Source organism: Melanerpes formicivorus, unplaced genomic scaffold (genome assembly GCF_026170545.1).
Source record: "Melanerpes formicivorus ecotype bairdi unplaced genomic scaffold, bMelFor1.0.p_v2 SCAF_13, whole genome shotgun sequence".
Lineage (NCBI taxonomy): Eukaryota > Metazoa > Chordata > Aves > Piciformes > Picidae > Melanerpes > Melanerpes formicivorus.
In genome coordinates this window covers 12,474,304-12,502,284 of record NW_027142365.1, presented here as the reverse complement: position 1 = coordinate 12,502,284, position 27,981 = coordinate 12,474,304, and the positions used below count along the sequence as shown (strand labels likewise).

The 27,981-nt window shown below is 42.0% G+C and overlaps 1 protein-coding gene across 7 annotated transcripts in view; it reads left to right on the top strand.

Annotated features, from left to right (window-relative positions):
* ZNF438 (zinc finger protein 438) overlaps positions 1-23,046 on the top strand; it is a 55,251-nt gene extending 32,205 nt beyond the window's left edge. For 6 of the 7 annotated variants that reach the window (XM_068146206.1, XM_068146202.1, XM_068146204.1 and 3 more), the window contains 3 exons: positions 3,553-3,609; positions 16,476-18,327; positions 19,936-23,046. In XM_068146206.1, the coding sequence (XP_068002307.1) occupies positions 3,582-3,609; positions 16,476-18,327; positions 19,936-20,548 (2,493 nt within the window). In that variant the 5' untranslated portion in view covers positions 3,553-3,581 and the 3' untranslated portion in view covers positions 20,549-23,046. The remainder of the gene's footprint in view (positions 1-3,552; positions 3,610-16,475; positions 18,328-19,935) is intronic. The other variant, XM_068146209.1, reaches the window with a different exon arrangement.
* Positions 23,047-27,981: the final 4,935 nt, after the last annotated feature.

Sequence of the window (27,981 nt, the reverse complement as noted above, 5' to 3'; positions counted from 1 at the left end):
GGCCAGAGCCTCATCCAGCCTGGGCTTAAACACCCCCAGGGACGGGGCCTCAACCACCTCCCTGGACAACTCATTCCAGGGTTTCACCACTCTCATGGTGAAGAACCTCCTCCTCACATCTAGCCTGAATCTCCCCACCTCCAGCTTCATTCCATTCCCCCTAGTCCTGTCACTACCTGAGATCCTGAGAAGTCCTTTCCCAGCCTTCCTGTAGGCCCCCTTCAGATACTGGAAGGCCACAATTAGGTCACCTCGCAGCCTACTTTGAGCTCTGGAGTCCTCTGTCTTGAATGGTTTTATTTATTGTGCTATAGTAATGTTACAAACTGAAGAAAACAGATGTTAAGATTATGCAGAATATAACAGACTGCAGTTTGATGCATGTCCTAAACGTGAATATATGTAGATACTAAAGATCTGTTGAGCTGTTCAGCTTTTCCAAAGAAGAAAGGCTACTTAAGATCTGCAGAAAGGAAGGACAGTCAAAAGTTCTTCCATGTAACAATTGTAAAAAAAAAACCAAAAAACAACCAGACACAAATGATCAGAAGATAAAAAATTAATTTGAGGAATTGCATCTTTTTTCTTTCTTGCTGACAGTAGCTGATCAGTTTACCTGTCTGTCAGATAAGCCCTATGAAGAGAGGCTGAGGGAGCTGGGGTTGCTTAGCCTGGAGAAGAGGAGGCTCAGGGGAGACCTTATTGCTCTCTACAACTACCTGAAGGGAGATTGTAGACAGGTGGGGGTTGGTCTCTTCTCCCAGGCAGTCAGTGCCAGAACAAGAGGACACAGTCTCAAGCTGCACCAGGGGAGGTTCAGACTGGATGTTAGGAAGAAATTATTCACAGAGAGAGTGATTGCCCATTGGAATGTGCTGCCCAGGGAGGTGGTAGAGTCACCATCCCTGGGGAGGTGTTTAGGAGGAGACTTGACAGGGTGCTTGGTTGCATGGTTTAGTTGATTAGGTGGTGTTGGATGATGGGTTGGATATGATGATCTTGAAGGTCTCTTCCAACCTGGTTTATTCTATTCTAGTCTAATAAACACTGGATTTTCTAGATCAGGACTAGATCTGCACTTTTGTCTTTCTGCACATTCATCTTTCTCAAATCAGTGTTGTCTGTTCAGTGTTTGGTTTTGAATGGTCCCTTTTTCTGTCATAGCATTACTGTTTGTGAGTGACTAGAAGAAGATACGGAGCATGTCTTTCCACCTGGTGTCCTAACAATGACTGATCTTTATCCTGGAGTCTGGTTTGTTTTCTATAATTCTAAGAGGAAGTGGTCAGCATAAGTAGGGCACCATTTAAAATGATTTAATGCTCCTTACAACTGGGAGGAATCATGAAAACATGCAGAAATAAGATTTCACAGTAACGGTTTTGAGAACTTTCATTTGAACCTAATTTCTTTGTTTCTTACAAGAAGATGTGTTGCTTGAACTGCTTCAGGATGTTTCCAAGCTTTGGAAATCCTAAAGAAAAACTTCTGACTTTGGGAATAGCTCAGCTGAGCAGTATGGCCTGGAAGAAGGAGGATGTCTTACACTGTGGGTGGCAAGTTGAAAATCCACACTGGTTCCTAGAAGCATTTTACCCTTCTAAAATTACACTGGTGTGGCCTGATCCAGTTTTGTAGGTTAAGGGAGAGTTGTCTGTATGTCACCACAATGTGAAGCTACAGGTAGAGGATCTGGCACGTGTTTGTGTCCTGGGTCTGACAGATCAGAGGTGGACTGTTTAAGTACCACGGACAGAGGCTCTTGGAGGCAGCGTGGGATGTGCTGATAGGCATCAGCAAACCTGCCCTGAGAAGCGCTGATTGATGTACAAGAGCTTCTTACTACATATGGCTCAGTGCAGAAGACAGAGCTCCCAAAGAGCCTCACCTGTTTGCTGCTTCTCACAGCAGCCACACTCAGTTTTAGTTTATGCTTTGGTATCATACTTCTTGGAAATGGAATTGGCTTTGCCTCTTTTATACTTCACTGATGCCCGCAGAACCATCTTCCTGGAACCTGTCCATTGCTTTTTGAGAGTCAAATGTGTGATGGAGAAGAACCATAGTCAAGACTTATTTTTGTGCTTAATAATTGTGTCAGAATTTGTCCTGAATACTTTTTTTATTTATCCAAACCCTGTCTTTTGGTACTTCATGTGCTCAGAAGAGGCCTGTTGAGTCCAGAATGTTCTTTATGTAAGATTTTACCAGCTGTTAAATTGGCCAGGGAAGTAAGCAAGCTGCACATCTACACAGCTGGCTCTGCTCATGGGAAATGTCATAGATATCTACTGGTGTCAAAGTCTAGATCCAAGTAAAACCCCCAAGCACCTGGAGTTCCATGTGTTGGTCAGTGGACTCAACTGGTACTTTCCCAAAGTCTCCAACTGCATCAGGAGAGGACTTTAATACTCTGTGTGACTTCTAATGTGTTAGTAGTGGTCAGCTGAACCAAACTATTACACAGCCATTCCAAAAACTAGACCATTTTATGATAAAGAAAATCTGAGTGGGTAGAAAAACAACTTTATATTGTCTTTTTACTTGACTGTTGAACCACACTGGACCCCAAAGCTCAAGTAACATCATGACTGTGCTAGAAAGAAATAGCCAACTCTTGAGTCACTGGGTGGCCACTTGATGTGATGCTGCTTTATACCAAACATTATGAATCAAATCTTGCAGTAAGTTCCAAATTCAGGAGAGGTGGTAGTGTAATGTTGGCTTCACAAATGCAACCTAACATGTTTGTGGCATTCATGGAAGACTCTGCTTGTCAGTTATGTGGGATCCATGCAGTCAGATGTTTGAAGGAAAATGATTGCTTAATCCTGCATTGTCTGTGATTCTTTGGAATACATTAGAATCATAGAATTGATAAGGTTAGGAAAGACCTCAGAGATCATCAAGTCCAACCTGTCACCCAAGACCTCATGACTACTAAACCAAGGCTCCAAGTGCTACATCCAATCCCCTCTTGAACACCTCCAGGGACGGTGACTCCACCACCTCCCTGGGCAGCACATTCCAACAGCTAACAACTCTCTCTGTGAAGAACTTTCTCCTCACCTCGAGCGTAAATTTCCCCTGGTGCAGCTTGAGATTCTGTCCTCTTGTTCTGGTGCTGGTTGCCTGGGAGAAGGGACCAAACTCCCCCTGGCCACAACCTCCATTCAGGTAGTTGTAGAGAGCAATAAGGTCTCCCTTGAGCCTCCTCTTCTCCAGGCTAAACAATCTCAGCTCCCTCAGCCTCTCCTCATAGGACTTGTGACATTGTCACATGGTAATTCATAATGTCCTCTTTTTTGGCTATGTTGGGGGTTTGCAGTGACACAAAGCTGAAGCCAGTTGTACCCAGTGCTGGAGTAGGAGAGTGCATGTAAGGATGTGTGTGATCCAGAGAAACTCTAGGTATTTTGCACACAGTATGGGGATACTGGGAACCATTCTGAAACATATTTTTTTTTAGTATTATTTCCTTTTCTCTGCTTTTTTTTTTTAGTTTATGAAGAATTATCAGAACATCTAAGTGTCTGTATTTCTTCTTTGCAGGAACATTGTCGTGACTATTAAAAGGCATAATGCAGAATCCTTTAACTTTTTCTGCAGGTATAGTATACTTTCTGTACTTGTGCACTTGTTGTTTGTGATTTAAAATGTGGAAGAAATACCATCATTAATAAATCACTACATGACTCATGTCTGCTATTCTGTCCTGATATGGTTTTTAAAAGCCATTATACTGCAACATTTATCACTTTGAACAATTGCAATAGCCGAGATGATTTTCTTCTCTAGGACATTGCTAATTACTGTTACCACCTCTAGTTGAAACTTGAAACAGCTAAATCTTGCTGCTTGTTTGATTCTGCAGAATTCAGTGTTCTGGTCTTATGAAATGTATTTAATCCTCAGATATTGGAAATTCATTGTGGTATTTGACCTTCATGTCATCAGGGATCAAACTTTGCAAGTTACTTGGAAGTTATGCTACAAGGTTTTCTAAATATAAACTTAAATGCTTAGATTTGAAATGCCTTTTCTCCAGCATTCCTGTTCTTACTAACATTTTTCAGTCTTAACTATATTTCTCCTATAGTTTGTCTCTTTAGGAGTCATCTTTTTTGATGTCGTTTGCAGTGGGGTTAGCATCTAGAATTTCCCTCTCCATTATCAGTAAGGGTATTTGTGCTGCACCTGTGTATCCCCAAGCCTTAAAATGTGCAGCAGTAACTTTAATCTCCTTGTCATAATGCTGCTGTTTAAATATGATTTTTAACTTCAATGTCTTTTTTAATGATACTTTTAAATGTAAGTAAATGTTTGATGGCTATGACAATGGTCTAATGCACCTTTCAGAACCACTGCAGGCTGTCTCTTAAGGTTGCATTGTTAGTATTTATGTTAATCAGGAAAAGCACTATATGTTACTTAACTTGAAGCCTGGAGCTTTTACTGTCGTGTGAGTTTATGTGTTGCCTCCTTTGTGAAGAGTGTTTTTACGATGCTGATATAATTCTGAGGAAGCTGTACCAGACAGATGTCATGCAAATGGATCTTAGTTGATGAGTTTTGTGTCTAATGGGACTATTCTTTCTGTTATGCAAGGCTATCCTCCCTGCAGTGTGCTCTACAGCCACATGCTTGTGAGTGAAATACTTAAATTAAGGCTTATAAGTATTAGAATTAATTTTTCCTTTAACAGGAACTTGACCACTGTTGTAGTCAAATTGAATGTGTTATCTTCATGTTAAAGCCATTTCTGAGTAACAGGAGGAGAGCATAGACTGCAAAGCTGTTTGCAACGTTGAAATTGATTAATCATTTACTTTCAGACTTTTTTTGAATGCCCTTTTTTTTTTTTCCTTCTTAAACAAAAATCCATTCCAGTCACTGTTCCATCTGTTATCACACTGCACCCAAAGTGGATTATAGGAGCCATGCTATAAACCTTGGAAGTGAGGGTTCCTGCTAAAAATCATAACCAGATCCTGACCAAGAGCTTTATCATTGTGAAATCATGATACTCTGCAAACGTCCTAGTCTCGGCGTGGTACTTGTATTCTTTTACCATCATTCTTTTTTGTTTCTTCTTTTGTTTCTTAAATGTCTTAGGGCACTTTCAAAATATTGAAGCTATTAGCAATTTATAATGATTTACATACAAATGTAACGTTGGAGCAATTTCTTATCATTCACTTTCAAACCTTTCATTTGCATTGGAAGCAGAATGTATCCATCAGTTCCTTTCAACGTGGCACTTTTGTCAGTCTTTTCTGCACCTCTAAAGTGCTTGTTATTTTTCAGTTGAGTATGGAAGTAACAGCTAGTGCAAGTTCTTTTGAGTGACAACAAACTCTTCACTGCTACCATTTGTCATGTAATAGCAGGAGATCTGTCATTTGATTCGTACTCTCGTCAGGGCACCGGTGTTTTTCCTCAATTTAAAATGTTTTCTGAGAAAGGCAATTACCATTTGTATAACAAGCAGTTGTAACTCCATGTCCAAGTGGATGCACTCTTCTGAGTGATGGCCACTATTTCACACCTCAGATTTTAATTTTTCCCTAGGAATTACGAAATTATCATTGAAGCATCACATTCTTTCACACCCATGGTAATATTTGCTGTCAAGGAAGTGCTGGGGTTTTCTTTTTGGAGTGCTCCACAATGTCATGAAATACCAATGTACCCTACAGGACTGAAGCACCTTTGAGGATTATGAAATGTTGCTAAATGACTCTAACATGAAATACTTGTGCATCTTATACAGCGATTGTGCAAAATATAAGGCAGCCCTGGTTTATCTAGGAATTTAATACTTTTTAAAGTACACTTTTAAAAAGCCTATCACAGGCTGCAATCATAATTTTGTTTCTTGAGTATGTTTATTTTGAAGTCATTACACAGTCTAGTACATTTTGTGTCCGTGTTACTGTGGTCATTTGGTGCTGGGAGATCTCAAACTTCAATTAGCCATGCAAATAATGTTTCTTAGCATCAGCTCTCACTTTGCTGGAACCCCTGCTGCCTTTATATCATTAACATAAATGCAGGTGCAAATAGCATTTATGTACTTTGATAGAAAGCAGTTGGAGACATTTCACTGTGGGACACAACACTTTCAGATTGTGTACATCTGTTCAAATAATGTATCCAAGCCGGTGACATGAATGTGAGGATAAAAACATCTGCCCCTGAGACCATTTGCCATACAGCAGATGCTTACATCTTTATTTATGCAGATGGTTTGTGTGATGAGCTGAGCAGTGATGAAAGCAAGAAAGTTTGACAAAGAATTCAGGGTATTGCTCGGGATGGGAAAATATGTTGGTAACAGGGCTTCGTTTTCAGATGTCAACCAAAAGAACATCTGTTCTAAATACTGATGTTTTTAGTAGCGTGGACGTGTTATTTGGGACATAAACTGCATTAACTCAAAATCACTGAAGTTTGGGGTTGTTTTTAAATCTCTCACCAAAAAAAAGACAAAAAAGTATTGCAGTTACAGATAGTAGTTTAAAAGAAGTCATTTTTAACAAGAAGGGTCAGCAGCTTTGCTTCAAGGGTTGCTCAAGTTAGGCAAAAGCTTGAATTGACTCAGAAGTTTGCCAGGGTAGAATATTGTGAAGCAATAGCATAACTGGTCCTGAGGTTCCGAGGTTGTGTGCCGTGCTGGAGAAGATTTTGTGACTTTGGGGATTTTTCAGTGGAAACATTTATTGTTGCAGGATTATTAGACAAGTAGAGTTCAGCCTTTCGGTTGCTTGAAAATTGCTCTGGGGTAGTCGATGCAAGTCACGGATGTAAAGCGAGTTGACCTTTGAAAGAGGGAATAGAAGATAGGGCAGCGTGGCCTGCCCAGCCCCTCCGGGGCCTGCCCAGCCGCCCCGCGGCTCGCCCTGCGCGGCGGCGCCTGCCTGGCTCCGGCGCTGGCCAGCGGCGGCGGTGGCGGACACCCGACTCCCCCTGCTGGACTTTGCGCCCAGGGGCTCCTTTGTCTGCCAGTGCAGGCCCAGATACACGTGAATTTAATTAAAAATGCTGATATTTCGTCACGTGGCAGGTTAGGGATGTCATCTTTGGCCTGCGTTCCCACTGAGTGCATTCCTGCTTTAATTTCTCCTCTGCTGGCACCCAGGACAGCTGTTTGCTGATACATTATCACTCAGCAGCAGGGGAGTCAGGCAATGCCTTTACAGCGCATCCAGCACCTCTTTCTGAGAACCAGTCCTGCCTTTGCACAGTACAGTGGCCAGCATAGGCAAACTTAGTAATGCCAGTTAGCATTGCAAATAATCATAATTATACACAGAGGGAGGAAGAACGTTAAAATACTGTCATTTAAATTGTTTTCTGCCGTGTCCTACTGCCAGAAAGGCCTAGCTATGTTCAGGTTCAGCAGCAAGTGACAGTTTTATGTTCTGAAAACTAAAATCTCCCTAACCAATATCACAGCCTTCCTGAAGATGTTTTGGTTTCCCTGCGCTACAGGGCTATATCTGCCTTTGAATAAAATGTACATAGCAATTTGAAGTACTGTGGAGATGCTCTAATCTTTAGTTTTGTTTTAATCCCTAGTGAAATTGACTACAGGTGGCAATGTTTTGTGTAGAGCTCTTTTTCTGAAGGAATTTGGGTCGTGGAGAAAGGAAAGGGGATACAGAGCAAACAAAAGCCCTGGATAGAGACTTCCCATTTGAAAGTTTGATAGCTTTAGGCAATTTTTGAAAGAAATGAGCTATTTACAAAGTCCTTCCAAAAACACTCTCCAACTGCCATCAAAGTATAGCAGTAGGCTTCTGTGTTCTGCCTCTTTCTTTGGGGAGTGATAAAGGCTGTGGATAGTTCATATAGGAAGAGTCAAAATAGGCCAGATTAATACTGGCAGTCTTCTGATCCTTTTCTTCTCTTTAACAAGGGAGCCCTTTCCAAAGTTTGTACTACAGAAGTCATCATACAGATGCTTTTAATGCCTTTCTTAAAATGTATTTGTTATATTGAGCCAGAGTGGCGATGTGGTTGTTTCTCATACATACAGGCTTTTGTCAGGAAGATAGGCTCTCATTTTCAGCAAAAGAAGAGGAGACACTTCATAAAAGGCATAACAGTCTTGTTTGTTGTGCTGTTTGCATGTCAGTATTTGCAAAAATTAAATCTTTGGAGTGCAAGGCATCATTTCCTTACTGCAATCAGATGTACGTGTTTCTGGCTGAACTCGTGGTAAGATGAAGACAGATTCTGTTCTCAGCTTGTTTGAAAAGGGAACGAAAGTCTAGTCAGAAAGTATTTCATGATTTATTCATAGAATGGTTCTACTTGACCTTTTTGTGCTGCATAGTTCCTGAAGAATTCTGCCTTCGTTTCTGTAGCAGACCCAATCATTATTGTTTCCTGCACTTAAAGAAAAAATGAGTCTATTAATTACCATTTATATTAGGCATATCAAGATTTTGTCCAGGTTGATGTGATCCTGATAGACCTTCTAAAAAGGACGTTATGTTGACATTGACTTTACAGTGAATGAATTACTGTTTAGGACCATATCTTTCTTGAAGTTCGATAAAAGAAATGTCAACTGGCAGTTCTCCCAGAAAATAACTTTAAAAAATCCAATTACAACCTTTTCCTTTGAATCTTCTGTTTATCCCCACCTTCTAAGGTACCTAATTTATGTTTGTAATGCCGTTGAAGGTCTGTGAATTATGAGTGTATGACCAGTTCTTCCATCACCTTCCTTCATCTATTTTTTATTAGCTCTCCCAAGCAGCTGCGTCACTGCAGCTTTGCTTCTCAAATCTCCAGGGATGTGATCCTCTGTGGAAGAGAATCACTGGGCAAAACTGACAAAGATAAACTGCTGGATTTGCAGTGATACCAGAATAATTCCTGTTCTACTCAACTGAGTGCTGTCAGAGCAGTGCAGTTTCTAGATTAATGCCCACTTGCCGTGGTTGGTTCCTGAAACTCTTAGCTGTACAGAAGCTGAAACAGAGTCTTTGATGTATCTGACAGTCTCTCAGACAAGTTCCGTGCTTAAAACAGAAAAGAACCAGTGGTTTCATCTTTAATAGTGATTTGTGTGGTTGCAGAGGCCAGGCACCATCTGGAGCCCATCGATTTATCTGCATAAACCTTATTCCTGAATTCTCTTATTGCCATAGTGAATTTTTTTTTTCAGCTGTAAAGATGGGAAAAGATTAATAATTACAGATGCCTTATGTCTAGCTCTCTCTATGTCAGTTTTAATTTCTTGATATGAAAATATTTTGATCTCCTTAAAAACCTATTAATTATGTTGCCCTTAACGTGAAATTAGTAGCTTATAACTTGAAAGACTATGCCAAAGACTATGTTCACAAACACTGCATAAGAGTTGTTGAGAGAACATGTTGGTCTGCATTTTAAATTCATTACAAAAGAATGCTTTAAAATCTCTTCTGTATATATGTTCTGACTTTTAGGAAAGACTTCCAAGACTCTTCCTTTATAGACTAGCACAGAAATAGTTTAAGCCCTGCATTGCCCACGTTTTGTATAAGATGTTGCTTTTGAATATTGGTTTACCCACATGTGGCTAATATGTTTGATATGTAACACACAAAGATTACCTGAAAGCTGTTGGCCACTTGTTATTCCCTGTAGAAACAGAATTTCAAACACAATTTGAAGCTGATTGGGTAAGATAATGTATCATGAGTCAGTATGGTGTCTAGATACCCTAGAGTGATAGGGGTTCGAAGGGACCTCTGGAGATCATCTAATCCAATGCCCCTGCCTAAGCAGGTTCATGTAGACTGCAGAAGGCAGCATCCAGGCAGATTTTGAATGAATAGAATAGAATTAACCAGGTTGGAAAAGACCTTCAAGATCATCAAGTCCAACCTATCACCCAACACCATCTAATCAACTAAACCATGGCACCAAGTGCCTCATCCAGTCTCCTCTTAAACACCTCCAGTGAGGGCGACTCCACCGTCTCCCTGGGCAGCCCATTCCAATGGCTAATAACTCTTTCTGTGACTGCAGAGATGGAGACTCCACCACCTCTGTGGGCAGCCTCGATGCTCTGCCATCCTCAAATTAAAGAAGTTCCTCATGTTCCTTCCTGTATTCAAGGTTATGCCTACTACCTCTTGTCCTGTTCTGTGCAACACTGAATATATCCTAGTGTTTCTTCCACGTAGTCAGCTCAGCAGTTAAGAGGAGGCCATTTCCCTGTTCCAACTTGAATGTTTGGTCCTAAAGCTGTAGTTTTAGGAAAAATCCAGCCTTGCCAGCAGCAGGAGCATGCTCAACAGAATGTAAAATTACCTGCTTAAAGAACATATTGAACACATGCCAGTATCTTAAAAATGTGATCATGGTCTTCACAAAACACACAGATGTGTTACTAGCTTCTTTTTTGGTTGGTTGTCTTGAATGCAGAGATACCTGGGGGTGGCTGGTGTCTTCTGTTGAAAATAATGTTATTACCTGAGGCAAATACCCAAACAGTTGTTACTAGGCAGAGTTAGAAACAACTACAAATGAATTGCTGTAACACAGAAGAGTTGGGTATTCCTGATGCTTTATTCCTGAGCTTACTTCATACAGGTGTGTGGCCAAATTCTATTTTCTAGAGTATCTGCAGTTCCCTTGATTACAGGAAGTGCAAATCAGCATAGAATTTAGCCTCTGTAGTTGAAAGCCTCACCAAAGCTACTGTGAACCTACATTTTCCTGAGCTTTTCTCTTTGGTGCTGTTGTCTGTCTGCCATACACTGAAGCCAGAGCATCCCATCTGTTTACCACATTAACTAGCTTTACTCAGTTATTAAGCTATCACCTTTCATTTGGTGTGTAATATATTAGATTTTAAGACTGTTCTTGAGGAGAGAAAAATGGCAAAGAGCAAGCAGCAGCAGCTTTCTTGATGCACTAACTGGAAGTTAATGTTTTCTGTTGTCATTTTATATTGCCTTTTCCTGAGGTTTGTTGGTCTGGGGAGTTGTTTGGGATTTGGTTTTTGGGTTGTTTGGGTTTTTTTTGTCTTGGGATCTACTTATAACTGACCAAAGCACTTTTGCAGGTGGTGGTTTTTTTGCATGCTAATCCTGCAGAGAACCATTGTGTCCAACAAAGTATGCTGGGTCAGCAAAACCAAGCAAGTTGTGCTGGAAAGACAGTATCCACAGGTATTTAGTGTGTACAGAGATTTGGCAAAACAACTGATTAACTGTCACTGACAGAAATAAATCCAGTACTGGCTGCTAGAAAGCTGTGCATTTTCTTTCTTTCCCATCAAGCAGATACTCTTCCTTTCAAAGTCTCAGCAATGTAAGCATGCATTTACTAAAATAATTGATTAAGCTTTTTCATCTAGACTGTGCCTTTCCCTCCAAAACAAGATGGTCCTTTTTTTGTGGCTATTGTCCAGTCATGCACAAATTGGTTGCTTACTTACACAATTGAGGTGGCCCTACAAGGATTCTTTTTAAAAGTTAGCACTGTTACACAGTGGTTTGTGGTATTTTGGTGATTTATTTTAGTGTTCCAAATGGACCAGGTTAGTGGAGAAAATTCAATGGCTTCTGATGCTTTTGGCAGTGTCTGAGTACAGTAACGTTATGTGGTTTACATAGAGAACAAACTAACTGAAGGAGGTGCAAAAAGAGTGCAGAAAAGGCTGTAGTAGACCAGACTTGAATGATACAGGAAGAACAGGGAACCATGAATGAACAGGAGCACCATGCAAGGCTTTATTTCCTCCAGAGGACTCTCCCCACCAAGGCCATATCAGAGACTTTGATGTATCTGGTTTTTGTTTGTTTGCTTTTATTTATTGCTTTAGCTTTGTCCAGTTCTATATGATTTTAAGGTTATTTAGAAGGGGCAACAGCTTATGACATCCTGCAGATTTCTGAGTGATTTAATACTTGCTGGTACTAGCATGGTAACCATTAATCTTTTAGCAGAGACTTTTAAAGTAAATGGATTGAGTTGCATTTGATTTAACCTTGGCTTAATTATTTAGAAGTGTCTGCCTGTTGCCCCAGCTCCATGTGTATTTTAAAGACTGAGAACACAGTACTTAAAAGTGAGCTTCCTGTCATTCCAATATTAAATCTGTTTTCATTAATTTCCTTAATTCTTAATGAAAATCCTAGGTAAAGTATAAAAGTTGTTGCCTTCCAGTGAAGCATCTGTAATCTGACTTGTAGAAAGAATGCTGCCTGCACCCAAAGGCCATCCTCAAAAATGCCACTGCAGAGGCTTCCTTAATGGAAAATTCCCCTTCTTAGATCAGAGAATCATAGAATTGTTAGGGTTGGAAGGGATATCAAGGATCATCTAGTTCCAACTCCCCTGCCATAGGCAGGGACCCCTCATACTAGATCAGGTTGTTCAGAGCCATATCCAGTCTGGCCTTAAAAACCTTGCAAGACTTTATGAGTTTGCATGAAGGCTTTTTCTCAAGTGTGATGGTTTGGCCCACCAGCATTAACAAAAGCTTGTCTGTCTCAGTCAGAAATGCAAATGGAAGCTATATTTACAAGGAAAACTACACTCTGCAATGGAATGCAATGAATATGTACATATGTATAGCACTTACAACATTATACAGGTATTTACAGGCAGAAAACAGTACAGAAACCCCCTGGATGGGGGAAAACTGCCCTGCTTCCCCCCCTAACCCTCCCTCCCTGCTTTCCTCTGTTTAATTAGGAGAAAAGAGATGTTAGAGAGCTCTGTTAGTATGTTTATCTCAAGGTTGGCTGATAAGGTCCTCCAGCTGAGCAGAGCAGAAAGCAGCCTCAACAGCCAGAAGAGAGAGAGAGGAATGAAACGGGATGTGAGATATTGCTAGGGGTACACCTCACATCTGGCCAATGAAATTAGTTTAGAATAATCTTTTGTTTTCCTTTGCACCCAGCTGTGGATTTGTTTATACTTCTTCACTCTTCTGCTCAAAAATCTGCAGCTAACTTTAAAGGCATAGCTTAAACCTGCCACATCAAGTTACAACTGACAAGTCAAAATGAATCCTTTGAAATGGAGACAGAAATAATTTGGAAGAAGATGTGAAATAAGAGTTGACTGTCCCTGAAAGAAGCAGCTTAGTTTTCTAAGTGGCCTTCTGGTAGCCAGAGCATACTCAAGTCCATTAGTGTCAGGGGGGCAAGGGCATGAATTACTTGTAGTGATCTCTGTGTCCAAAGGGGATTGGTGAAACTTTTAGCCAAGTATAAATGAAAAACAGGAATGATTTGGTCACTGATAATACTTGCATATTCTGGATGGGGTCTGTGGGACTTCCAGCCTGTCAGTTGATTGGTTTCTTTTTCCTGATCCAAGATGCTAAAGAGTCTTCTACCAGTTCTTCCAATTAACTTCCCAGTCCATATGTAAAATCCTACCTGAGTCTGAAGGATGGTCAGACTAGTCTGCATCCAGCCCAACTCTATATTTAGACACTCCTAAGCTGCTTAACTGCAGCAGCTGTGTTGGCTGAGAGGTCAACAGCGAGCTGAGTATCCTTGGCTTACCAGTGGCATTGCAGTGAATATTTCTGCACTGAACCATCTAATGTAAACTTAAGGAAAGGAAGGAAGTAAGGAATTCAGAAGGAAGGAAAATGAAGGAGGGAAGGAAATACAGCTTGCCATTAAGACTTATTTCTGATAAAATTACACTAGTTGGGAAAAGTATATGAAAAGCTCTTCTCACACAGTTATACCAAGGTATTGTGCTAACTGCATAAGAATAATACTGATCTGAATGGACCTTGTTTCAAATAGTGTTTTGTGGTTGATGTTCATGAAAGTCTTGGCTTCTAGGATGATAGTTTCTTCTGGGATGTTAAGAAAATACATGGAGAGACTTTCTTTAAAGCAAAGCAATTTTACTGCCTAATTTTGCATTTGGCAAATCAATGTACATGAGAAGAATATGCTTACTTTTAAAGCTGATGTTGTGTATTATTGTACAGATATTTCCTCCTCACCTCAGATTAACCTGGATTTATGCTTGTGTATAGGGATCTCTCCTTCTATTTGTGTAGGATTTCCATATGTGCAGTAGTCTTGTCTGCTAGAAACTCTGGATATCTCTACAGACACTGAGCAGAAAGAAAGTTATTGTGGTGTCCAGTAGTTTCACTACTGAAACTACTGGATCTAAGGATCAAGAAGGTGCATAATAGCTTTGGGCATTGATTCGGTAGATGGCAATAAAAGGATCAGTAGTCTCTACCCTGCATAGCTGACACTCTGTGAACCTGCTGTAAGTCAGGTTTTGAGAAGCATCAAGTGTATGTATGAACTCTGCAGTTTATGTGTGATTGCTCTGTGAATCTAGCACGTCCTGAAGGCCCTGGATTTATTGCACATGTGCATACCATGAGTATGCCCAGGAGATCTGGTCATGAAAGATGATAGCTCTGTAATTTACAGTGCATGTTGGGAAGTGTGCAACATCTGAGAAGAACATCCAGGATTAAGATAAACTTCCTGGTGTTTCCAGGGTTGGTGGTAGTTCACAGTTACCTCTTGAAGTCCCCAGTGATGTATAAACGTGTTTGTAATGCACGGCTTTAGAAGGGCAAGGAACAGAAGCTTCCCTCTGGAATTGCTTTACTGCAGTATCTCAAGGTCCCAGCATTCACCTTTACATCTTCCAATGTGATTCTTCTCTCAATTTTTTCTTATGTTACTGGCTTTCCAAAATTGCATTTTGGTTTGGGATCTTTCAGCTTTCAGTGACTGAGATTATTGGGAAATTCGTCTGTTTGTTGTTGGTTTGTTGTTTTTCGAAACCTATCCCAGTTTTTGAGAACTGGAAGCATCTGTAGTTGTATTTTGGACTGGGTAGTGAGGCTGTTATGAAATGGTTGTGGTGCAATTAATATCAAATACTTTTTTATGGGGTGTTTAAGGTCATCATATACCTCTGCTCCTCAATGCAGGTCCTCTCTTATACATGTTGCCCTTTTCCTTTGATTTCACTTAATTACCCTCACATTCTTCTCTACTGAAAACATCTGCAGCGTTTGCCAACACAAGTAGAAGCAGGAAGGAACTGTGCTACAACTTTGATAAATTGCATCTTTCAAGAAACTATTTTCATAATTTACTGGGGTAGCTCTGTTGTGCATTAAAAGCACATAGGCAGTACGTGTGTCTGGCTAGTCAACTGTGGTACATCTTCTCTCAAGTTCTCTTTGATTTTGTTACACATTATTTGCATGTTTTGTAGCAGTAATTGAAGACTTTCATCAGGTAAGCTTTGGTCTGTATCAGATAAACCTCGCAGAGTCTAAGTGGTATAGAAACTCTGAAAGGTAGCATGACTCTGGTTGGGAGATGTGATCACAGCAGGTGCTCAGAAAAGTTTTGCATCATGGAGTTTAAATCATAGAATCATTCAGGTTGGGAAAGACCCTTGAGAACATCTGGTTCAACCGCTAACCCTTCTCTACCAAGTTCAACACTAACGTAGCACTAAGCACCACATCTAAATGACCTCTGAACAAATAGAATAGAATAGACCAGACCAGGTTGGAAGAGACCTTCAAGATCATCACATCCAACCCATCAACCAATCCAACCCACCTAAACAACTAAACCATGGCATCAAGCACCCCATCAAGTCTCCTCCTGAACACCTCCAATGATGGTGACTCCACCACCTCCCCAGGCAGCCCATTCCAATGGGCAATCACTCTCTCTGTATAGAACTTCTTCCTGACATCCAGCCAAAACCTTAAACCTCCCCTGGCGCAGCCTGAGACTGTGTCCTCTTGTTCTGGTACTGGGTGCCTGGGAGAAGAGGCTAACATCTGCCTGTCTACAACCTCCCTTCAGGTAGTTGTAGAGATCAATAAGGTCACCCCTGAGTCTCCTCTTCCCCAACTTTGTTGCCCTTCTCTGGACTCATTCCAGCAAGTCAACATCCTTCCTAAACTGAGGGGTCCAGATCTGGACACAGTCCAGGGATGGTGACTCAACCACCTCCCTGGGCAGCCTGCTCCAATGCTTGACCACTCTTTTGGTGAAAAAACTTTTCCTGACGTCTAGCCTAAACCTTCCATGGAGCAGCTTGAAGCCGTTCCCTCTTATTCTATCACTAATTAACCTGTGAGAAGAGACCAGCACCTGCCTCTCTATATTGTCCTTTCAGGTTCTTCCAGCTGAATATTGCCAGCATGCTAGTGCTGCTTTTCCAGGGCATTAGTGTATTTGTTCTGCAATGTTATATAGTTTCTACCTTAGAATGAAACATCCATTTAAGGTTAGATTGAGGGTTGGGTTTTTTTATTCTCATATCATTTTCATATGCAATTTTAAACTCAGTGGTCATTTAAATACCTAAATACTTCAAATCATTTTGTGTGTCATATTATCCTTTGTAAGCAGTTTTATTTTGGATACAGTAATTCAAAAAAAGGGGGGTGAAATAAATTACATTACATCTTTGTTTTGTTACTATTACAGATAAATCCCCTTCGGACATAATACAGAGTTTTCAGAAGAGAAGTCAGTTTAGGACCATTGCTCCAAAAATGGTGCCAAAACTTCTAACATCTGGAGTAGTCTCTTGTCTTCAGTCATCTTTGCCTGAGCAAAACCCACCAATTTCAGCTGCAAGTTCTAAGCCACTAGTGGTACCAGCCCAAAACTACGCTGTCATGCAGGTGGCTGGTCATGAGGGGACTTTTTCTTTGTTGGCCTTGCCATATGTTGCCCCTGCCCTAACGCAGCAAGTCCAGCAGTCAAGCGTGCCCCCTTCTGAAAACCTAAAGCTGCCTATCCCTAGGTACCAATCCATAAGAAGTAAATTGCTGAGTGACAAAAAGCCAGCACAAACCTCTATGTTGGGTGCACATAACAAGATTCCTGCCAAAGCTTCGATCTCATCACAGACTTCCCACATGATGACTTTAACTGAAGACTGTCCTGAAGCTTGTAGTTCAGATTCAACTGAGCAAGCAATGCTAACAGAGCATGACTCATCTAAAATTACAGTTACCACATCAGTAAATAAAAGCAATTGTGTGGAATCTGGGTCCCCTTTAGTGAAGAAAACTGAAACTGCCAACAGTAAGTCTTCTGGACCATCTGTGGTTAAAGACTCCTTATCCAAGCCTACAAATTCAGTTAATCCCACGAAACGAAGTCTGCGCTCAGCGAAGACAGCATCTGAAACCACAAGAGAGTCATGCATCGTGTCTGAGAAACTGAAGGAAACGCCCATGAATTCTGCAAATCCTGTTGCTGCCCTGTCACCAGCAGTTTTTGGCAGTACCATACACATGACTCCATCAACACCAAAAGGAAAACTTCCTATTTTGCCCTACTCAAGGATGAGAAAATCAGTGGTCTGTAAATCTAAACAGAATACTGATGTTACAGATGTGTCTGGTCCTTCACTGAGATCCGAGTGTGAGAAGATACCAGCTTTGACAAGAGCTGATCATGATCCTAGTGAAGCATCTCATATGCCATCAGCTGTACCTTCTACACAAGTCCCCAGGCAAACCACTGGAGAAGATAATTTCTCTCCATCCAATAAAGTAGATGCCGACAATCTTAAAAAATTGAACAGTGCAGCCTCTAAAAGAAGGAGCCGGAGAAGAAGAGCCCCAGATGATGTATTGGCTTTTCAGACCAAGCGAAGGAAATGTATCATTAATAAGTTCAGGGATGGAAGGGAGAGGGTGAAAGCTGATCTTCAGCCACTTGAAGACAAAAAAGCAGAGGCAGTGAAAAGATACCGCAGCATTAGACCCAAACCAGTGGTGGTTGTGCAGGCCTTTGCCCCGCTCGCCCCTGCAGCCATCGTAGAGGCACCATCTCCTGAGCACTTAGACCAAGATCGCTTTTTAAACGCTTCACTTCCCAACAAATATTTAAATTACAAACACAGTGATGCTGCATCAGTTAAATCAAGTGATCTAAGAAGTGCCACTTCAACCATACCGAAGCCATCCCATAAGTGTCACGTTTGTAACCACATCTTCCAGTTCAAACACCATCTTCAGGACCACATGAACACGCACACAAACCGACGGCCCTACAGCTGCCGCGTTTGCCGCAAGGCCTACATTCACTCTGGGAGCCTCAGCACCCACATGAAACTTCATCACAACGAGGGAAAACCCAGGAAGCTCGTGTGCTGTGAATTCTGTGCTAAAGTTTTTGGCCACGCAAAGGTGTATTTTGGCCACCTCAGAGAAGTGCATAGGGTTGTTATCAACACAGAGCCTTCTACTAGCGAGCAACAGCTACAAGATGCTTTGAAGAAGAGAGACACAAATATAAAAGAGACAGAAGAAGTAACAGAGAGGTGAGTGTTTCCATTAATGAACGTGGGATTTCAGGTTTTCAGTGGAAATCCATAACCATCCTCATTATGAAAATGGCTGAGATTCCTAATGGTTTAAATATTTCTATGAGAATGGCTGAGATTCCCAATGGTCTAAATATTTTGTTAAGAGATCTAGTCAACCTCTCAGCCCAGCTGCTCTATTTCAGGTGATTTACCAAATCTAAATTAATACTGGCACTTGGAATATCTGATGTAATTTTGCATATGTTCCAGTGATACCCAATATAGTGCCACTGGAGTTATTGTGGTCAGTTGATTCCTCACAGCTAACACTTTTCCTGTTTTAACCTGCACTGTCTTCTGTGCCCTACCCATGTTGGGGTTTTTCTTTGAAGATAAGCGAGCCAACAGCAGTAAGTGAAAAGCAATTCATATTTCAGTATTAGCTCGTACTTTGGTTCCCCTATTAAATATCATTGTCCCATTTCTTTCTCTGGAGTGCTGTGAGCTGATCTGTCTTGTGTGCTGATTGCTGCTGATTTTGTGATCACTTAGCCAAGCAGAAAAGGTAACATTTACCGTATTAAGATGGATAGAACATTCTTTTGTCTCTGCATTATGGTTTTTCAGGTGAAATTTCTTGACACAGCATAAATGTTGGCTTTTTTGTTTGTTCCACTGTGCATTTACTTCCATTGGAGTAAACTTTATTAAGCCCAGGGCATTAGCTTGATGCTTCACTTCACCGCTGCAGTTCCATTTTACACGGTTTGCTTTTTGTAACTCCGCTCCCCAGGGCATCAGTTAGAAATTTATGAGATATCAACCCTAAAAAGAAAACAGCAGCACTTTTTTTTCAGCCTTACTAGCTGTCACACAGTGGCTCACTCAGATTATCTGTTGTATTGGTTAATCCATCTAATGTATATAAATCCATAGTGTTGTGTGATCCTTTTCAGAGACATTTTGAGAAGGTTTCTGGGGAGCTCCTGTGATTGGCTTAACTTACACCTGGGACTTGGTAGCTCTGTGTGTGTTTCCCTTTCTACTGCAGAACTGTCTTAAGTCAATGAGAGTGGCTGTCCCATTGTAAATTAGGTATTTAAAGGTTTTATAACTGTGTTACAACTGCTAAGGGGAAAAAAACCAACAACCAAACATGTTTCAGTGTTTCCATCTTGGAGTGGGAAATGGCTTTGCCTTAAATTGACCTTAGATCACTCAGTGTAAACAGGTTTGTGTCTTTCAGTAGTATGCCACAGGTTATAGTCCATTTCACTTTTGTAGCACAGAGCTAGGGGTGTTTGGACTTGCCTCACTAAATCAGGAACAAATCTTTAGCAGTTTTGTTAAAAGTTTGTTTCTACCCAGGCTAATTTTGGAGGCAATTCCTAAACTCAGCAGTGTTGAATAACATTTGGGTTCAGTTGTTTCCTAATCAGCCTTACTATTATTGTTCTATTTCTCTCTTTTTTTTAATCCCCATTCCAAATAGTGCCTGGTTTTAATTAAAAGAATGTTTCATGACTGTCCTCTCTTCTTGCAACTTAAAAGGAGAGCAATTGGCATCTCTGTTCTGTGCATGGCCAACACTGAAATGGTTTATATTTCCTTTCTCTTTAACAGGGGAAATAAGTGCAATTTGGAGGACCTGTTCCATAACCCAGGAGAAGTGAAACTGCAGATAAAATGTGGTCGATGCCAGTTCATTGCACAGTCTTTTGGTGAAATGAAGTTTCATTTATTGTGCTCTCATGGAGGAGAGATCCAGGGCCGAGTGAAGGAAGGGAGTTTGCAAGGAAGCAGAGGAGCTAAGGGGGAGCTGATCAAACACACAGCCCACTTCTGGAAACAGCGCGGTGAGAGGAGGCATTCAGCCAAGGGCAGTGCCCATGAGGAAGAATTCTATGCTTTCCCAAAACTGAAAAGACAGATATACTTTCACCATCAAAACAATGCCAATATGTTATCTAAAAGCGAACTGACTCAGTCAGAAAGCAGCGAAGCAGCCAAAGAGATGCAAAATGTAGCTTTAGGTACACCAAGCAAAAAGCCAGAGGTGCGGTCTAGAGCAGGCTATAACTGCATTTTGTGCAAACACTGGTGTGGAAGAAAAGAGGATCTTTGTCACCACTGGCAGAGTCATCATAACTGTGAAGACCCTTCCACTTTATGGACAATCTTTAGTTTGTTATCCAAACAAGGAGTGATTGACTTTTCTAACACTAGTGAATGCTGAAGCTCAGCTCTGCAACGCTACCAAAACCACCGAGGAAACGGTTACCAAATTGTCACTACTTTGTTTTACTGGTGGGTTTGGGGTTTTTTCTGTTGCTGAACAAGAGGTGTGTCACTTCAGAGGTTTGTTTGGTGGGTTTGTTGGGTTGGCTTTTGGTTTTTTTTGAGTGATGCTAACCTTTATTTGTTAAATAGAAAATCTATTTACCCAGTGTGGTTTCAGCTGGGTTCAGCAAGCTGATCACGAAACACTGCACTTAAAATTCATCCTTAAGGACCTAAGCAAATAGTACCGATGGTTAACAGAAAGGGAAAAGATTGCCAAGTTAAATTATACTATACACACACAATTAAATCAGTTGATAGGAGTGAAATGACAAACCAGACTGGATGTGTGATTTCAGTGCCTGTGCCTCCAGATCTCACAGTAAACAGTTAGATGCCATTCTCTGGATCATCTGAACATGCATACAGGCAGGCAGCATTCAGGAGCTTTACAATCTAGAATTTAAGAGCATAGAATTCTTGTTTTCAGTGTCTTCAACCATTGCCTGCAGGTTTGTTATTGGCAGGTTTTTCAGGTGTTGCATTCTGTCCTAGTAACAGCAAAGGGTCAAATTTTTCAGGTGAGTAAAACCTGCATACCTTTTTTTTTTTGCCTGTAGTTCTTGGGACTGAAGGCGAGTTCGTTGGCACCCATGAGGATGTGGAACACTCAAAGCTTGGCTGCTTTATGGGGAAAAAAAAATGAAAACAAGTTTGGTTTAAAAATAGTAATCTGAGTTGGTTACTCCTGGGAAGTTTGACATCCTGCAATAGACTGCATGTTTCATGGTGAACTTCTGGCATATTTCTTTCACCCCCTGTGACTGTAATGCTGCCAGCACCATTAGCACTCTGCCTTTAACACTCTTGGTATGCAAATTCTGTACCTTTGCAGTTGATCCAGTCTGGGGCTTTAAAGGGAGATTGTTCCTTCACTCCTCAGTCTATGGTACAGTTAATGCGGTTTTTACACTTGTGTTGTCACATTTGCTGTACTAGAGGAACTGCATGCAGCACCTTAACATTCCACTGTCAGTTACCTTACCAAGATGCAAAGCTGTAGCAGCCTGTAGAGCAGGAGCAGTGTGTTCTGTGTGCCCCTGCTGCAGAGCAGGTGTAGCAGGAGACCATTTCAGTTTATCTCCCAGGGCCTGTAAGGAGATGCAGTTCCAAAGCTCAGTTTTGATGGAAAGGTCACTGAAGCCATTGAGTCTAGTTTGAAACAGGTGTTTATAGTGCTGTTACTTAAAGCCTTATGAAAGTGTCATTCCTAAAATGTCTTGTGTGACCTCTTAGCATTTTGCAAAGACTGTGGTGATGAGAACATGAGAAAAGACCTAAAAGTATTGGGTTTTCTGGGTGAGATTCCTTGTTGCAATATTTTGTGTCTGTGTTTTGCTTTCAAATAGTAAAAGCAAAGTTTTGAATGTAGTTACTTGTTGTGTGGTGCCTTTGCCCTGGGGTTGAACTATGAGGGTGAAGCCAATTGAAGTAAAAGACAAAAGGAAAATGTTCCTAGAGCTGTACAGGTGCTTGATAGACTGGAAGAATTCCTGTGGATTTTCAGAGCTTCCTTCCTACTGTGTGTTGCTTCCTGTGTTGAGAGCTCAGGAGCTGGATGCAAGTACTCCAGGTGAGGTCTCAGCAGAGCAGAGGGGCAGGATCCCCTCTCTCCATCTGCTGGCCATGATGCTTTTGATGCAGCCCAGGATGCCACTGGCCTTTTGAGCTGCAAGCTCATGTCCAGCTTCTCACCCACCAGCCCCCCAAGTCCTGCAGACAGGCAGGACTGCTCTCAACTTTGTCATCCCCCAGCCTGTGTTGATGTCTCGGAGGGAGAGGCACAATGGTAAATCAGTGGAAGGAGGCTTGGGATGAGGGAGCAGGTTACTTTTTTTTTAAATGGAAGTTTTTATGTAGTCTTTTCTTCATATTTTTGTGCCTCTTTCTCTAGTCCAGGCCAACTGCTCAGTCTCAGCTTTCAGCAATGTAAAGCCTGAGAACACGTTTAAAGCATAGCTCCAGGTCACTTCTCAGTGTCCTCAATAAACATTAAAAATTAGAAGCCTTTTTTTCTGAGCCTGAAAGCATTCTTATGTTTCAGGCTGTTATGATTAGGGTAGACTATGAAAGACTGGGATTCTTGAAAGTAGCTCTGCATTGAATACAGATGTGTCCTTTGTTTAAAATGTGTTTGTTTTGCTAACATTTGTAGGTATGAAGTGAGCCTTATGTACAGCAACATTAAACAGCACGTGTTTGTTGTCCAGCAGAAGGGTTGGTAGGAATACAGTTTGCTGTTTACTTTGAAGCTGGACAAGTTAACATCTGGTTTTGCACATAAATTGTATTTAAAACTGGTTAAAATGGATGTTATTGTTTTTGTAGCTGTAGTTTTGTTCCCCTCTGAATGTTCATTAAATCTCTGGTTCAGCTTCCCCGTTCAACTTTAAAGCTGTTCCTCACATGGAAAGTTGTTCCTTCATCATCACACCATAAATAATCAAAGCTGGAGGAGTTCCATCACCCCTCTGGCTTGCAGAGCATTGCCCTTCTCCAGCTGCAGAGCTGCAGTTTCCTATGGCTAACCTGACATAGTTGCTGGCAGCGAATGCTTTACTTCATTTATTTATTGGAATTCAGATCTTTGCTGTTTAGCTCCATCAGAGTTGCTGTCATACCTCATTAGTTACTTATTTTATCTACTATTCACTGAGCTCTTTAGGGAAACTGTCATAAGAAGGATGAACAGGTACTTAAGAGAGCAGATTTCAACCCTAACTTTGTGCAGATGCTGCTGACGTTTGAGAATCTCCAGCTTATCTAGGCTCAGCCATGTAGTATATTATATTTCTACAACACAGCCACCTACATGTGCATCTATTTTGGAACCAAAAGTATGCTTCAGATTCAGCTGTCAGTTATTATTATCAAGCCTGTACAATGTGGGGTTGTGATTATTATGCATAAAGATTAAAATGCTATTAGCTGTAGTAGGTTTACTTGTCAAAGCCCTCAGAGCTCTGGAAAACGAAAATCTCTGCCTGCTGAGTATGACACAGGGAAAAAAATCTGGGCTCACAGAGAAAATTCTGAGGGCTTCAAAGTTTGTCCTCGTTTCAGTGTGTGCTTTTATAGCTGATCTGTCACAGTGTAGGATTTCCCCCCCCCTACCTTTTAGTAAATTGCCATCGTTTTTCTTGATAAGGAATGCTGGAGAAGACCTGGAGAATGCCTGAAGAAGACAGGCAGACGCATCCATGGAATCAGAACAGGCTTGGTGGCCTCACATATATAATGCACAGTGTGGGGCACCGTGCAAGATTTGGGCTTCAGTGTATGACTTTGTGTGACTGACAAACATTTGCACTGTGAGAGTGAGAGAGCCCTGGAGCAGGCTGCCCAGAGAGGTTGTGGAGTCTCCTTCTCTTGGAGACATTCCAAACCCACCTGGATGTGTTCCTCTGTGACCTGCCCTGTGTGATGCTGCTCTGGCAGGGAGGTTGGACTGGATGATCTTTCGAGGTCCCTTCCAGCCCCTAACATTCTGTGATACTCAGAAACATTACTCTGAAGTTATTCTGCAGAACATTGCAAATATTCCAGCTGCAAAATAACTTCAGAATGAGGTTGTCTGGAATAACAGGTTAAATCAGGGACAGGAAAACTTTGTTGGGAAGGGATACATAAGCAAGCTGTCGTGTATGGATTTCTCTGCACAGTTACACAAAATTTATGGCTGATAACAGGTACAAAACAGTTTGTGCTTGTTTAGAGTGAGCAAGGCAAGTAAGAATTACAAAAAACATCCATCCCATCTCTTTCTGCTGAGACCAGCTGCTGCCAGATTTGAAATGTGGTCCTTTCAGTTTTCTGAGGAAAGCATCTTTCAGCTTCAGTCCATAAAAGTGCAATCAAGTGCTGCATCTGTACTTAGCAAAGCAGGAGAACGGCTCACTCCATTTGTGCAGGTACAACACCCATCAGGAGGAAAAAAGGGAAGTTTTACCACAAGGCAAAGCAGCTGCTAAATGTGATTTTTGGGTCTTTATGTGCTGTTGTAAAAGACTAGAATGTCCCTTCTACTTAGAATCACAGAAGCTCCACTGAAGTGTCACACACATGGGATGGTATAAAGCAGCAATTCAAATACTGTGACTAAGATTCTCTTGCCCTTCCCTCTTGCCCTTCCCTCTTGCCCTTCCCTCTTGCCCTTCCCTCTTGCCCTTCCCTCTTGCCCTTCCCTCTTGCCCTTCCCTCTTGCCCTTCCCTCTTGCCCTTCCCTCTTGCCCTTCCCTCTTGCCCTTCCCTCTTGCCCTTCCCTCTTGCCCTTCCCTCTTGCCCTTCCCTCTTGCCCTTCCCTCTTGCCCCTCCCTCTTGCCCCTCCCTCTTGCCCCTCCCTCTTGCCCCTCCCTCTTGCCCCTCCCTCTTGCCCCTCCCTCTTGCCCTCCTTTTCCACTCTTCTCTTTCTCCTCTTTCTTGATTTACTTTTGCTATTCCATCTTCCTAGCCACTCCACCTTTTCAGCATCCTCTGTGAGCTGTTCTGGCTGATTGCAATTTATAAATGTCTTGATTCAACCAAGTCAGCCTTGTGTCTGCCACCTTAGCTAGGAGCCAAAAGCTGGGGCTTCAGACCACGTGAGTGCTATTTTGCAGAACATTTCACTAAAAGGTTGGTTGCAGGGGACACTGTAGGTCAGCCAGGCCAGCCTCCTGCCCAAAGCAGGGCTTAGCACCAGCCTGGGAGCAGAGCAATGTTTGGCTTCATGGAAGCCGTTCCTCTTGCTGTTCCTACTGGTCTATCGCCAGTGGTGGAGTTGGAAGTGTAAGCACAGCTTCAGTGTGGTAGCTGATGCTTTAAGCACTGCCATGAGGAATTTTATGACATTTGTAAAGCAAGCACAAAACTCAGCCATAAAAAGTCCACCCTCCCCCCCCCCAAAACCCAAATGAAGTTTACAGCTTCAGCTGGTGGTTCCTCAGTAGTAAGAACGTAGGGCACAAAACATTGTCATTTTTGTGGCTGCAAACCATGGCCAAGCCTCCTGCCTGCCTGTGGGAAGCAGCTTAACCCTCCTTTGCTCTGCTTTGTGCAGGGCTTCAGGCTCTGGGCCTTTCCTGTGCAATGCTGCTTTGTATCTGCAGTTGATACAGGACAAAAATAAAGCATTTTATTTCCTCTCTGCTAAGTAATTTTGTGCAGCTTCAGGTTTAATCTGACTTTTGACCATGCACCTGATCAAGGAGATCAATTTACCTTCCTATTGCTAGAGGCAACAACTGCCAGGGTGAGGGAGGCAAGCAGTAAATATTCCTGTGCCTGCACCTGTGAAGCAATGCAGTTGCTTTCCACATGAAGTTTAATTTCTTCATGTTTTTAGCTAAGAGCTTTTCTTAATTTTAACTGAAGTGACTACACTGCTAGACTTTGCTATTCAAATAAATCCTTTTTCAGCTCTGGAGTCCTTGGAGTTTGAATCCTGTCCAGCCATTTTCTGCTATCTGCCAATTCCTCGCTAAGTGCAAACCTGGCACCCTTGCCAATAAATCCACCTTTGTGCCATTAAAAGTCATCTGCTGTCTTTTCTCTGCAGCTAATCAAAGTTTGCAAGAGGCCTTTATTTTAAAGGGAACCAGGCTGTTTGAATTTTGCAAGTTCATTACAAGAATTGGTAGCAAACTGTGAAGCAGAGAAGTGTTGCAAGTTGCTTGAAAGCTCGCTGATTTTTATTCTTTTCTGTGAGTAATTGGAGAGGAATTTTTTTTTTCCAGGGAAGAATTTGGTGGTTTAGGCTGGTTCATGTGCTACTCTCCTCATCCATTTTGTAGATGGTCCTGAGTGCAGCACAGCAGAGCCTGGCCATGATTCCCTGCCCATGGCAGGGGGGTTGGAGTAGATGATCTCTAAAGTCCCTTCCAACTTAAGCCATTCTATGATTCTGTGATGCCTAAGCTGACTGCAGGCTGTCACACACTAAGCACCATTTTAGTTTTACCTTGGTGAGACAGCTGGGCTGGTCAATGGATGGGACACCAGCACTCCAGGAGACAACCAGGATGCCTGCGCAGGTTAAGTCTTGTGTCTTTCATGAGCAGCATCTCCAGTGTCTTTATACATGTATGACACACATGGGATTCATGGATCATAGAATGGTTTAGGTTGGAAGGGACCTTAGAGATCATCAAAGCTCCAACCACCCTGCCCTGAGCAGGGACACCTCCCACCAGACCAGGCTGCTCAAGGCTTCATCCAACCTGGCCTTGAACACCTCCAGGGGAAGGGCATCCACAACCTCCCTGGGCAACCTGTTCCAGGGTCACACACAAAGCAACAAATGGATGAAGCGGGTGGGATGTTTGGAACTTGTCTTTTAATGTCACACTGTGCAATGTACTCCAGAGAGTTTTGTTTTACTGAAGTGCAGTGTCACTGCGGCACTGCTAGCCTATCTGCGGCCGATGTGAACCCTGAGTGGCCACCTGAGCTCTTCCAGGAAATTGGATTATGAGTTGCTGGAGTTTCTTTTGCAGAATGTGCTACTCCTGCTGCTTAGCACCACGTGTAGGGTTTAAACGATATTTCCCAGAGTGATTTATTGGTCCAGCAGGAAAGTCTGGTGCTAAACCTTTCTGCTGGGATTGGCTTGCATTAGGAAGCAATGCAGGTGGCAGTCTGTTTCAGCATGGAATGGATTCCTCCCCCCCCCCTTTCTTTCTGATAAATGAAGTGCTTATGTAAGGTGAGAGATCGAAATAAAAAGGAAAAGAGAAGCGTGAAGGCCTTTGAGGATCCATCTGAAAGCTCCACAGGCGGGCAGAGGAATGCAGGGTAAATCCGAGGCAGTTTCTGTACCTGTTCACCCCAAGCATGGTGAGGGCCTCCCTGCTGTCCCTCCTGCAGCCATCCTGGGCACGCTGCTCAACAAAAGCTCCTCACCACAGCCAGGAGGTTGCACTGGAGCCAGGGTAGCATCACGTGCAGCACAAAGATGTTTTGACACCAAACTCATTTCATCTGTCATCGGATGATAATCCTCCCCATCTCTTCATGGTAGGCATCCTTAATTCTGGGAGCTTTTGTCTCGTGTCTTCATTTTGTGCATATTAGATAGGATCTGGGTTTGGATTAGTGCTCGAGGAATTGTCTCTTCTGAAGCTCTATTGTATGTGAGGCTGCTCCCTTCAGCTACCACCGCCACGTTATCCTCTTTCTCCCAAGTGATTCACTCAGTGTCATTTAATGACAAACATTTGATAGTTTTTACTGTCAGGCATTATATGTAAATCTCCTAACAGTGTCATCTTCTTAAATTATTGTAGCACTTGATTAAATTAGCCCTTCTATAAGAGATCCAGGTTCAGTAATAGTATTTCCTGCAATGTGCAT